The sequence below is a fragment of the Colias philodice genome, chromosome 6, assembly GCF_061535455.1.
Source record: "Colias philodice isolate Cphi_HAF_F1 chromosome 6, ilColPhil1 Martin Lab GWU primary, whole genome shotgun sequence".
Classification (NCBI taxonomy): Eukaryota; Metazoa; Arthropoda; class Insecta; order Lepidoptera; family Pieridae; genus Colias; species Colias philodice.
Genome location: NC_143091.1, coordinates 12,144,287 through 12,157,344, shown reverse-complemented (window position 1 = coordinate 12,157,344; position 13,058 = coordinate 12,144,287). Strand labels below are relative to the sequence as shown.

The 13,058-nt window shown below is 35.3% G+C and overlaps 1 protein-coding gene and 1 long non-coding RNA gene across 6 annotated transcripts in view; one reads left to right on the top strand and one right to left on the bottom strand.

Annotated features, from left to right (window-relative positions):
- The window catches only part of Klp10A (kinesin-like protein 10A), a 51,837-nt gene that overhangs the window by 8,997 nt on the left and 29,782 nt on the right, over positions 1–13,058 (bottom strand). For 4 of the 5 annotated variants that reach the window (XM_089696866.1, XM_089696867.1, XM_089696868.1 and 1 more), the window contains 2 exons: positions 1,473–1,654; positions 304–477 (listed from right to left, as the gene is read on the bottom strand). In XM_089696866.1, the coding sequence (XP_089552992.1) occupies positions 304–477; positions 1,473–1,654 (356 nt within the window). Of the gene's footprint in view, positions 1–303; positions 478–1,472; positions 1,655–6,281; positions 6,436–13,058 lie in introns of those variants that run through there. The other variant, XM_089696871.1, reaches the window with a different exon arrangement.
- On the top strand, positions 10,603–12,662 carry LOC149488109 (uncharacterized). Its single transcript, XR_016315809.1, has 3 exons — positions 10,603–11,177; positions 11,304–11,365; positions 11,440–12,662. It is a non-coding gene; the product is annotated as an uncharacterized LOC149488109 (long non-coding RNA).

Below are 13,058 nucleotides of genomic sequence, written 5' to 3'. Positions count from 1 at the left end.
CATACAATTGGAAGTCTAAATTTTAAGAATACGTTATAAATTATGATAAAAAAGACTACTAAAAAAGAATACAAAGCTAATAACATAAATTCTCTAATTAATTGCAAAATCATTCTGATTGGTTTGAAATAAGTTTGCTTATTGTTGTTTAAAAAGGATGGTTTCGCATAATAAGATCTCCCCTGCCGTTACTTTCCGGTAATCCACAAGCAGTGCTTCAAATCACTTTTCCAAAACAAAGTTTTCCAACACATCTTCTTCTATAGAACACAAAAGCGACCTTATCCCCACAGCACACGGTACCTTCTCCTCCTTCAGCTCGGCCTGTCGCTGGCGCCGCTTCTCGCGGTTCTCCTTGAGCCGCTCCACCTCCTTCACCACGTTGGAGCGCCGCACCGCGCCCGACGCGACCGCGTGCGGCACCGACACCGTGCTCGCTACGGCCGCCGGCCGCGCTGACGACACTGGCGGGTTGAACTGCGAATGGAAACAACATTGGGCTGGATACACGACTTGCTTTAACAGTTTTTGACGTTTATTTCAATAAGATATTTGTAATTTAAAGTGACAAAAAAAAGGTAACAGAACACATGCAGAGGGATTGAAACTGGCTATAAATTATAGTTATGAATAACGATTCGGAATACGTTTCTATATATCTTCGTTTAATGATAACATTGAACATACTACAATATTATTTTACACAATATATTATTGACTATGAAAAATTTGAATTGCTTAAATGATAAAATAACGTAACTAAAAACATTTGATTATCAAAATATAATTAAGGATGGTTTTGTACCTCTATCACTATTTACAAACTAAAATACATTCTATAATAAATCATTTGTTAACAAAGTACCCAATTTCAATCTTAGTAGTTAGTCAAATACTAGTTTACGCCTATTCAATTCAAATTTACTAATCTATCCGACTCGAAGGACCACTAAATCGATTATTATTACTTATTAGCAACCTCTTTAATATCTCTCTTTGCCTCTTTTATGTGTTGCATCCTTCGTGAAGTATTCGAATATGGATTATTGTGCACTACAGAGGCGGCGCTCGGTGTACTACCAGATCGAGACCGACCGCCAGATGTAGGCTGGAAAGGAAAGGAATGGACAAAGGATGGTATAGGTAGGTATTAAAGGATTGGAAAAGTGTCTGAATCTCTATAAAAAGGTTTATGTTGGAGTTCAGTTTGACTAAGGAAAAAAAGCAAGTGTTTAGAAAGATTAACATTGTTCTATAGACGTAAAGACTTTGACAAAACATAGAGAATATTTCCATGATAGACATTTAAACTATTTTACTCCTCTTTTAGTAGGGATACTTTATATCTAACTCAGTAAATACACGAAATTACTTTACGTCGATTCGGCTAACGTTTTTTGACGTTCGGAACCAACTAGAAAGCTCCTAGGCTATAACCCGTCGGTTTTTATGGAATAGAAGTCAATCCTCACCTGCTGTGTGACCCTGTTGGTCTGCTGCAGCTGCGGCTGCGGCGTCGGCTGCGGCGTCGGCTGCGGTGGCGGCACGTTCTCCGCCCCGCGCCGCCCCGTCGTGTCGCCGCCGTGCCCGTTCGTGTACGCGCCGCCCACGTTCGACACCCGCATCTGATTGTTGCGGGTGACTCTGGTCGGCGCTGGAAGGTGGATTAGTTCTGCATGTTGTAATAGTGTTACCTTTGGTTTGTTTAGAAGAGCTTTACGAAATTTAAGATTGATTGATGTGATTCAGTAAAGCTTGTATTACATCATGATAGTTCTTAATTATATTGTGTAAACAAACATAGTACAAACATTTTGAACAATGTAAATAAAGTTCCCAATATTACATGTAATAAGATACTAATACAAAAAAATTACCATGAAATTTATAACAATCTTATTACGCATTACGTATAGTAACTGTGAAAGTGCCATAATGTTTTAAAACGCTAATTAGCTGTGGTCATTAACGGCCCAACTAATCTTGAACTCAAAACTAAACAAAAAAATGCAAAAACTTATTTACGGACGACAGCGCAGGCTAGAAGTAGGTCGATTACTTAACATCATTATAGTAGTTAAAACAATGCAACGTAAAGTGTGCGAGAAGCTCTAACTATAATGAGTGCATAATCAGCCGACAAAGTCTTACGTGACTTCGGCTTTTCTTCATCCTGCGGCTCTTCAGAAGGCTTGGCCTTCTTCTCAAAGGCTTCTAGAGGAGTGCTGGCCTCGGCCGAGTCGGCGACACGACGGCGGCAATACAACCACGAACAACACATTTGGCAAAACTTTTCAGTCTCTTAATTCTGGTTTATACCATCTTTGGCTGTTCTATTCGAAATTAATTTCTAATCTCAGAGCAATGTATCAATTGAGCATGTGTTCTGGTAGCAGACTGATTCGTAGTGGCAGTTAATGCGTTGGCGCAAGGCAATCCTGCGCCTGAGCCGCCATATTAGGAATACTATCCGTCAAGGCAATGAACCATGACGCACAGGCACGGTCGTGGCAAGGCAATATTACATGTCAGATGTATTACCTGAAAATATGCCGTTCATATCTAAAAGGGCCTTGCATGACAAGAAATTACCATAAATAAATATGGATTAAAACATTGCCATAATGATAAAGAATTCTTGCTAATTTTGTCTTCACAAACCAAACTTTTTCATTATCACTCTGTATCAGATTCAGAGGCAACTGGAGCAAATACCTAATCGTCGAAAATATGAGTGATTTTTTGTTATGTTGGTACGATAGACATCGCACAAAAACGACACGCCACTGAAGAAAAACAGCGACTAATCTAAAAACAAACCTAACGGATCAATTTGTAGCAATTGTTTAATAGATGGACAAATGACTGAAATTGGATAATAATTGCCGCCCGGCGTGACACGAGCCCGGCTTTTGTGGGGCAATGAAAAATGTAGCGATGACGTCAAAACGTGGATCGATATTATGATGGGTTGCCTCGGTCTAGTCTGATCCATGTATCGTAGTAACGGGTTTCATTGAACTGGTTAGCACTTAGCTATAACTATCATTCTAGTACAGGCAACGCGCACAACCAGTTTTTGTTGATATAAATTTATAAGTTTGCACTCATTCATTAATTGATAATAATCGTAGTTTAGTATCGGATATGACGAAATATTAAATGTCAGCTTTTTATTTACAGGAAATCGATTGAGCTATTCTCATCGTAATGCGCCTGTTTTATGTTTTTGGCACGCTCTGTAACTTATAAAGCCTGATGTATTTTTTAGTGTTGTGAAAATATTACTGAATAATCTCAAAAATTATAAATATTATAATTACACCAAAACTTATCAAGTTGGCTATCAAAATAGCAATATTTTTAAGGTGATTGCAATTTTTTTGTATTGATCTTTATTATTATCCACGAACATACTTTTTATTTTAAATCTATTCAATATTTTCTTTATTTAAAGGAGAATCAAGTAAGATTATAAATTCCAAAAGTAATTATATTAAAACATATTTTCACAGTAATTACCTTCGCAACAACCTTGAATGCACGAATTAAGCAAATATGTGGCATATTTGCTTGCAATGATATCAAAATGCAAATTTTAAAATAACGCGAGCATCTTAGATAAGTAGTAAAGTGTTACAAGTTCATCATACGTTTGCCGTCGAAATTCTAAGGTCAAATACTTTGCGGAAATTGTGAATTTTAAATGTAAAATAATCTAGATTTGAAATCTTAAAAGTTATCAAAACACGACAGAGCACTACTTATATTTACTTGAATTCACCCTTTTAATTCACATACGAAAACTTCCAACTTTATAAACGTTCCCTATCCAAGTCAATAAAGTTCAAATTTCCTTAACGCGACGTTAGCGTGAAACTACATCATAGCAATATTTTCAAAGGATCACAAGCTCACCCATCAATGTACGTGCTACGTAGCGAGTTGCGAGGCAACCTATTTACTCGACTGTCTGATGCATTAGAGAGGGCATGTAGCGTAAACTTAGATATCGCACTCCGAGAACACGGCCGAGCTACAAGCAACACTTGATAAATTGTAGCACGAGCCTACGCAAACGGATTTATTGAAGTCGATAATTTGGCTTCTTAGAAGTTTTCAGGATATTTTTTTTAAATTAAGGAATGCAAGTAAGTACATATATGCTACACGAGCGGGTAAGGACAAAATATAATATACATTTGGGATGTGTCACCAAAACCAAAACTTTTTTGAGAATCTGTGTTTCACTACATACATTCTACTTCTACAATCATGATGATGGACCATGGATCAATAGCAATGAAGAAACTGTTCTATCAAATTAATGTCGATATATACGAAGAGGAAAAAATAAATCCAAATAACATTTCTTAATCACTTTGATGCTTCTTTAAGCTGCATAGACCACCAAACCTATCCAATATCCATTCACTTGGGCATTTCTAATCGAGTTGACAACGAAGCAAAGCTCTCCCATCGCTTCCGAAAAAACATTTCAAAGCCGCGTAACGTCCATGTAATCGAATCCAAACAGTAAATGTCCGATATTTTCAATAGATTTCACTCGACCCATCTACGTGACTCCTTCATGCGACCGAGCGATTAACACCTCTAAACGTAGCGTGCCCAATCTTGTTTATTTATGCTTTTTCTAATATTATAATTGATGAGAAGAGATATGGTTAATTTTCCGCATTTGCTGACCGAGCTTAATTCGTCTCAGTGTCTATCCCTTTCAGAATTACATAATATTTTCGATGTTTACCCTAATAACAATCTATAAATATTATCAATTAATTATTAAATTCAAATATTCTTGTTTATAAAGCGCTTTGTAATATTATACATGAAACAATTACGACCACTTCCGGAAAACCTTTCCATTTTTATTTCCTACTAGCTTCCGCCCGCGACTCCGTCCGCGCGGAAAAATTAAGAAAAATTAAGATTTATTTTTTTTCTACGTATTTTTCCGGGATAAAAAGATATAATTATACCAAGTTTCATCGAAATCGAACCGTGAGTTTTTACGTGGTGCCTTCACATACATACAGACAGACAGACAGAAAGACAGACAGACAGACAAAAAATTTATTTAATCACATATTTGGGTTTGGTGTCGATCCAGTAACACCCCCTGGTATTTATTTTTTCAATATTTTCAATGTACAGAATTGACCCTTCTACAGATTTATTATATGTATAGATTCTGCGGTCATCCACTACAAAACGGATCATCTAAAACTTTTTCAATATGTTTGTTCTATCATATCTCCTTACCCTAAAAAACAACTAGATACAGTAGGATAACCGTGTGAATTCGCAGGTCGTTAGCATGCGCCCACGCACCCGGCGACAGCCTGAATCACGGAGGAGCGTCGTACTCGCATCTTTACAACGCGATAAATAATCACCAGTGTTTTGCTGGAACACGTGGGTGGCTTGATGTCATTTCGGGACTAAAACGGCGCTAAAGTGATATGCATCACAATATTTGGATTGACAAAATTCGACCGAGCAATTCCTACTTTTAGAAAACTTGTCTTTTTTTAATATCAATCAAGGTAGGTATATTGTGACTAAGAAATTGATGAATTGTATAGATTTTTCAATTTTTTAGATTTTGTGTAAATTTTTACTTCTGAGTTTTAAAAGTGACGCTATACCTGAGGAAAAAAAGCTGAGCTTTTCATAGCGTTTGCCAAACAAATTGAAAAAGCTTTTCCCATTTTTATACTGCCTTCATATTGTCCATATTTACAACTCATTTTGCCGGAACCAACAATTAATCATTCAAAAGCGAGCGAAGTAAATGCGGCGCCGTTCATTACCTAGTAGTAATAACTACTTAATGAACTGACAAATTATACAGCAAGTCATCATATGCAGCAATGAATATTATGAATATTATAGTGAAATGTATTAATAGAAGCCTTAGCCCATTTAAAAAGAAAACACGAGTATGAGAACCCCATTCAAATAAATATGTAAACGTATATTGAGTATGTAGTACAAAAATATTTGTTACAATATTGACTCAATCGTAATTAAATTCGTAATACTTCATTCGATCAAAACTACATAAAGTATTCACCAATAAATCCGTTCCATTTTGGCACACAAAAACCATTTCTATTACAATCACATAGAGACCACTATCGCCGAACCCGATCAGTGCTCACATAAATTGCAATAACACATTAATCATAATCCACAAAAGAGAACCACCACCACTGAATAGAATGCACATTACACCCAATTGTATCACTGTAACTTACGTCCTACATTTGCCCGTCGCTGGGTGGGACATTTTTGGTACAACGCTGGCATATTTTTACAGATAGCGGTATATTTAATCTAAGGTCAGGTTCGCCCCACTAGGTATTCAGGTGTTCATGGAGGCATCCGTACCAGGCGGTGGTATGGCACGCGGCCGTCCGCGCACTGCCCGAGAGCGCCCCGGCAGCCTACACTTATAGGCTCACAGGCGCTGACCACCCTCTGGTATTCACGCTATAATGGTATTTTAATAAGGACATGCGTGCTCGCCACCACCCCAGGGACTGTTGGGGTTGATACGGCGGGAGTTGCAGAAAGGTCATTGATAACGGAGCCACTAGTGCAGTCGCGTTGACGTGATATGCATTTAGCACTTAGGTAATAGCTGAACACACGTGTAACTTCTGTGATATGTGTGTCAACTTCATAATATCAATAAAATTTTATTTTCACTTTATTTATTCTGCTTGGCAACAATATTAATAATAATAATTAGTTTTACAATAATTGAACGTCCTCTATGTTATTAAATAAATCTCAAGTCTACAGATGTTTTTGATAAGTCAGAGAAATATTTTACTAGACCTTTAAAAAGAAAAATTAAAAAAATCTATAGAAGCATTTAAAAATGAACAATGAATTCCCAAAGACTTCATTACGCTGAAAGAGGGCAACGTACCTCGCTTTAACCTCACGAACTTTATGTGAATTATTAAAGATGTATAAAGTCGATATAATATTGTCTATTGTGAAAATGAATCATACCTATATGACACGCAGTTGGTACAACGTTTTTATTAGATACCTAAGTTACTTTCTTGGTCTTCCTTTTATTAGATTTTAGCTTTTTAGCTTTAATACTGTGACGTTCATATAATTTGTGTCCATCATTCCTACCGATCAAAACAATTCATAAAATATTATATGTATTATCTTTCTTTATACCAGGATACCTATATCGATAAGAAACCGTCGTAAAGCACCTACCACCTCCATAGTAGGTAGGTACAATAATTAACGATGAAAGCTCAAAGCCTAGACGGCCGTTGCCCTCGCGTTGTAAGCTCATCATATTTTTGTAGAAACACTGGCTCGAAATAATCGAATCAATATTAAATCATATACACAATATATAAAAATGAATCGCAAAATGTGTTGGTAAGCGCATAACTCGAGAACGGCTGAACCGATTTCGATAATTCTTTTTTTATTATATTCCTTGAAGTACGAGGATGGTTTTTATGTAGAGAAAACGTAAATATGTACCACGGGCGAAGCCGGGGCGGACCGCTAGTACACAATATAAACAACTATAATAGGCTAATAATGATTATATGTATATTTAACAACGAAATAATTCGTTCATTTTATTTGGATTTTATAACTTTGTAAGCAGTCAAAAGGCTTTTATTGAAAAAAGTAGAGGCTCTCAATTCGTAGCGTGTTTTATGTATTTGTAATACCATTAATAGATATGAGAGAAAGCTCTTTGAAATCATTTAGACTTGGTAAAATTAATTTTGCTCCATTTAAAATATATTTCAAATAGAAGCTAAAATTGCCATCTTTAAAAATTAAATCGTTTTGGGCAACAGCGCGGTCTTTAAAAACGCGGACCTAAGTGGTGTGCAAAAGCTCGTTGCAAAGCGAAGGCCGAATTTTTATTCAGAAACATATTGTTCTTCTAAAAATTATTCCATGACTCAATTCTAAAAAACAGTAGCACATTGCAAATTGCTACATATTAGGATAAACAATGAACAATAGAAACTTAAATGGAATTATAGTCAGTAGTCACACATCCAAACTAGAAGTTTCATAGTTGTTCATAAGCTCGTAAAATTTTTAGAAGCTGTGGTCATAAACTCTACAAATGTGGTCTCCAAAACTGAGGATACGACTAGATCGTGTGGAGTGATTAAGACAAAAAGAGCTAGAAACAAGTATGAATATTATGATTATTTGTCTGAGTTACTCATGAAGACAGAAACAAAATTACACTATCTTAGGGGTATAACCAAATTTAGACATTAAACTAGGCAGAAATTCAAGATTTTTTCCTAAAAATTTGTTCCATTGTGTATCTTGATGAACAAATCTTTCTACCAAAAACCCCAGTAACTATTTATTATCTTTAAAAATTTTTAGACCGAATACCCCCTATATTATTTTCTTTTAGAATGTATAGGTCCAAAATCTTGATATTGTGGATTTTTATCGGATTGAATTATACGACAGACTTTCTATTGTTATGAGATCAGCTTATCGAATTGCTACAAATTATCCCAGTTCCGCTATAATCAATTGCGTAAGGACTAAGGATCCAAAAGTCTGTTACTTTTGGATCCTTAGTCATCATATTTTAACATTGCATACAATAAATGTCGCACTTATATTGACGCATACCGCAATGCATTTAATCTCACTTTGATTTAACCAAAGTCAACAAAAAAGCTCCATAAAAGCTTTCTATTCAAAGAATTATCACACGTAACAAAAAGTCGCGGCCTTCGCACATACAATGTCAAGATTGCATTATATTAACACCGTTTGACCGTGACCCCGGCAGGATGCGAGACCAACGATCGCCACAAAAACTTTAAGGAAGTGCACAATTTATACGCGACTAGTTCCTTTTGAAATTTGAATATATTCAAATGATAAATTAGACAAATTGTTTGAGAAAATAGATAGCTTTGCAAAAAGTCTAGCATGCTACAAACATACATCGACTTTATTGATCGGTTAAAAGCTCCCAAGAAATCCAAACCGTTTTTGTTCATATTAAGTTTACCGTAAACTTACATCATCTTACCACTAAGCTTCATGTCATAAATAAATAGCAGAAGCGCATATTTTATTTGAGAGTCAAATCGAAGATGCAATAACACATCTTAAAATGTAAATCTAAACGCGTCCTCTAAACCAACCAAACCAAACTTCCCATATAATCTTAACAATGTCTCCATTAACTGTATTCCATCCACTAAATGTATATGCTCAGAGCTAAGAGCATTTAATTTACATAGTACCAGCATCGCAATGTGGGACACAATCATAATGAGGGCGAGCGATACAAGACAGTTGCCAAAGTCGACGCTTACGCAATGCTATCAAGCATTTGAAACGCGGCAGTAAAAAGCTATGCGAATTATCCCGAGACACACATTTTGTCTTGTAGATATGTTGTATTCATTGTTAGTAACAGGAGATCAACGAATTTTGACTAACCCAGTCAAATATAAGATTCAGACTAACATTAACGTAGAAATAGAAAGGCAATATCGGTGTTCGTAAATTGGTAAATCAATCAGAATAACGGTAATAATAAAACGCATCAATCAGTTGCATTTAATTGATCGTACATTGGAAACTTTCACAAATTCATTTTTGATACATATTATGTTGGTAGGTAGTTCAATTTCAAGGAATGGACATACTTCTAATCGTTCGAAGGAACTAAGGTCTCAAGGATCGCATATTTCATACCAATGGAGGACGATTACCATTTATTGCACTCATTTCCTGTTCTATTGATACAAAGTACAATTTATTGACAAAACATTCAAACCCTATCATCATACCTACAGCTTACGTTTTCTATTCACACATAGCATCAAAACGGAATAGTTGCGATAATATCCAAGTGATTATCGTCTACATGTCATGTCACGACACGCAACAGAGCGTTGCACTCGTGTCTTTATTACTACTTACTTTAAAACCGATTTATATTGCACGCCTCATAAGCGAAGCGTTGAGGTGGGTACTACTGTCACTTCGCGCAAAACATTTAATGAGTGCAATGCATTTATCCCAATGATTGGTAATAGTCACGTAAATCGCTACACTTTCAAATATTAGACCCACCTTCATAATTTAATTGAGTACTCGAGCATTGAATTCTATGTCTTTTCTCCCAATTAAAAAAAAGGGTAAACATTGAAGAATAAAACAATGATAATTGGTGATTATATACAGTTAAATAATCTATAGAAGGTATAAAATACGGTCACAATCAATTGTAAATTAATTCAATACCAGGCACAGCCAATTATACAAATTAAATTCAAACAAGTTCGGACATGTGTACACATCTACAACAAAACACTATCACCAGTTTTTTTATCAAGCAAATGACACGGGACCGTTGACCTCCATCACTACAACGTGCGAATTGCAGACTTCCGACAAACGTCTGTCTCCACTCATCCCTTTCTTATACTGAATATTAGATAAGGACGAATAATGCTTGCGTGTCTGTAACCAGAGAATCGATGGCTTAGTGCCCTGATTTCGGAAATTGCATTTGTATGTTTAAGGTGATGAATTAATTTTTCTAACATTTACGGCCCTTTTCAAACCTTCGTAATTTTTATATTATTAAAGTTGTCGTGATGAAAATTCTTGACAAGAAAGTTCAATAGTAACACAATACGTCTACCGTTTTAGAAACATGATTCCATGATATTTTCTCGATAGAAAAAAAATACAAAGTTATCATTGTTATTTTTTTTTAATCTCTGGCATCTTCAAAATAACAAATGTAAAGTTACGACTTTTTGGATATTAACTATAAAATATACAACCTATACGTCTACCGTGTTAGAATTTTGAAATATGCGATGGTTTTGAAATTAACAAGAAATACTTGAAATTAGCGCGCGACCAGCCAATATAGCGAGAGCCGCCCTGTACCTTCCTACCCCGATCGCTGCACGAGTCATTCCCGCTACGGCCGTCACACGGGGAACTTGTGTCGCTCGCGCAATCGTAAAAAAGGGTGACAACACGATAAGACAAAATGAGACAAATGGGGACAATAAAGAAAATAAGAAGAAGAAACATAAAGGTTGGAGGAAAAAGAATGCTTACAATTGGAACAAATTAATGAAGTAAGTTGGTTTTATTTTAAATTTGATGATAATTGTATTATAGACGATGTTTGATATGTACCCCTGTTTTAAGTACATAACGAATGTGTAAGATTTTTTCATTTATAGCATAAATAATCTGTTCAGAAATCCGGAATCCAGAAGGAAAATAAACCCACTGATTGTTCACAATGTGAATCCACTCCTTCGTAAGTACCTTTATTCAGTCAAAAATGTATGTTATCAAAGCTCTACTGGTTTTATCGCATGATTCCATTTTTAGCAAAAAGCAACAAAGTGCAAAGAAATAAAAAATCATGGTGAACTTAGTGGAAGTATGGCGGACATAATATGGAACAGGAGCTCATTGGAGTAGTATTATATTTAAAAAAAATACGAAATAATTTCAAGAATTACATTTCTTAGAAGGTGGTAGATAAGTATGTTGTATAAAGAATTTGATGTTGATATTTATTTCATTTATACTTACTACACCTGTGCGGGAAATTGCTTAGTAATAAAACAGGTTTATATTCATATTTACATAGTAATGTGAGTTTTCATTTCGAAAAATTTTGTGTAAGTATATTAAATTGAGTTCCTGGGTGATCTGGAAACACAATTGGGCCCGGAAGATGGCGCTGCAGTCACTCCTCCTAATGACATGAACCGATTTGGATGAATATTTGTGTGCACATTTCATTTTTGTGGGATGATTGGTTGATTCGCTTTCACATTAGCTAATATTATGTATTTTTGTCGTTAGAAAGTAAACTTAATTTAATGTTTATAATACATTATTATTGGTATAAATAAGCCAGTGTTCGTCTCACATTGCTGTACCTGCCTACCTACCCTACCAGGGCCTAACTTTGTTCTGGCTATTTTATTTTGATTATTTGTAATGAATAATTACAATTATAATAGAGTGCAAAAAATAAATACATGCGTCAATATATTTTGTGTTTTTTTAAAACAATTTTTTTATTTAAAAAAATATCATTCCGACCGCGGCTTTGCCCGCGTGGAATTAGATTATATCGTGAATCCTGTCTTATCCCACAGAAGTGTTCAGTTCGGATAAAAAGTATCCTATGTGTAAATCCAGGCAATTAGCTATATTTTATCAAAATTGGTAATGTAGTCTTGACGTGATTAAGTAACAACTAACAAAAAAATATACAAATTAACATCCAAAGTTTCGCATCAGTTTTACTGTATTAGTGATATCTTCCACTCTTGATTTTGACTGAGAAGAATTAGGGTTTATAACTTCTTTCAGAAATATTACCTTTCATTTCTGGGCATGACGTAATATCTACGTCAGCATCAAATTCTATCTAAATCCATTCAGTAGTCCGCGTTATTGAGTACCATTTCATTTTTTCAGAGTAACAATATTTTTTGTTATTTTAAAGATTATTTATAACCTGTATTATTTTGTAATAAAGTAAACATTACGAAATATTATTATTAATAATGTCTAAGTAGTTGTTAAAAAGAAGATTATTTGTTTATAAGCAAGAAAATAAAACCAATAAATCAAAAATTAAATATATGTATAAGAATATTATAACTGTATGACGACTCCATACATGTTTGTCCCGAGTCGGCCAGCGGCAGCGCGGCGAGTTTGCAAGAATGACTTCGCGCACACCCCGCGTTCGCGATAGCGAGCTATTTGACTCCGCCCGCCAAGCAGTAGATTTTTTTTTGTGTATCGTCTTAATGAACTTTTATGATTTACAAGGCTTTCGGCACCCTCCGCCGTAACTTCGAATGAATGTAATGAATGAAAAATAAGTTTTAATTGATTCTGCTCTGATTATTCTACGTAACATTGAAATTTCTAAACTCTTAGCAGACACATAATGCAGAGTTTACATAGATGAATATACCGAA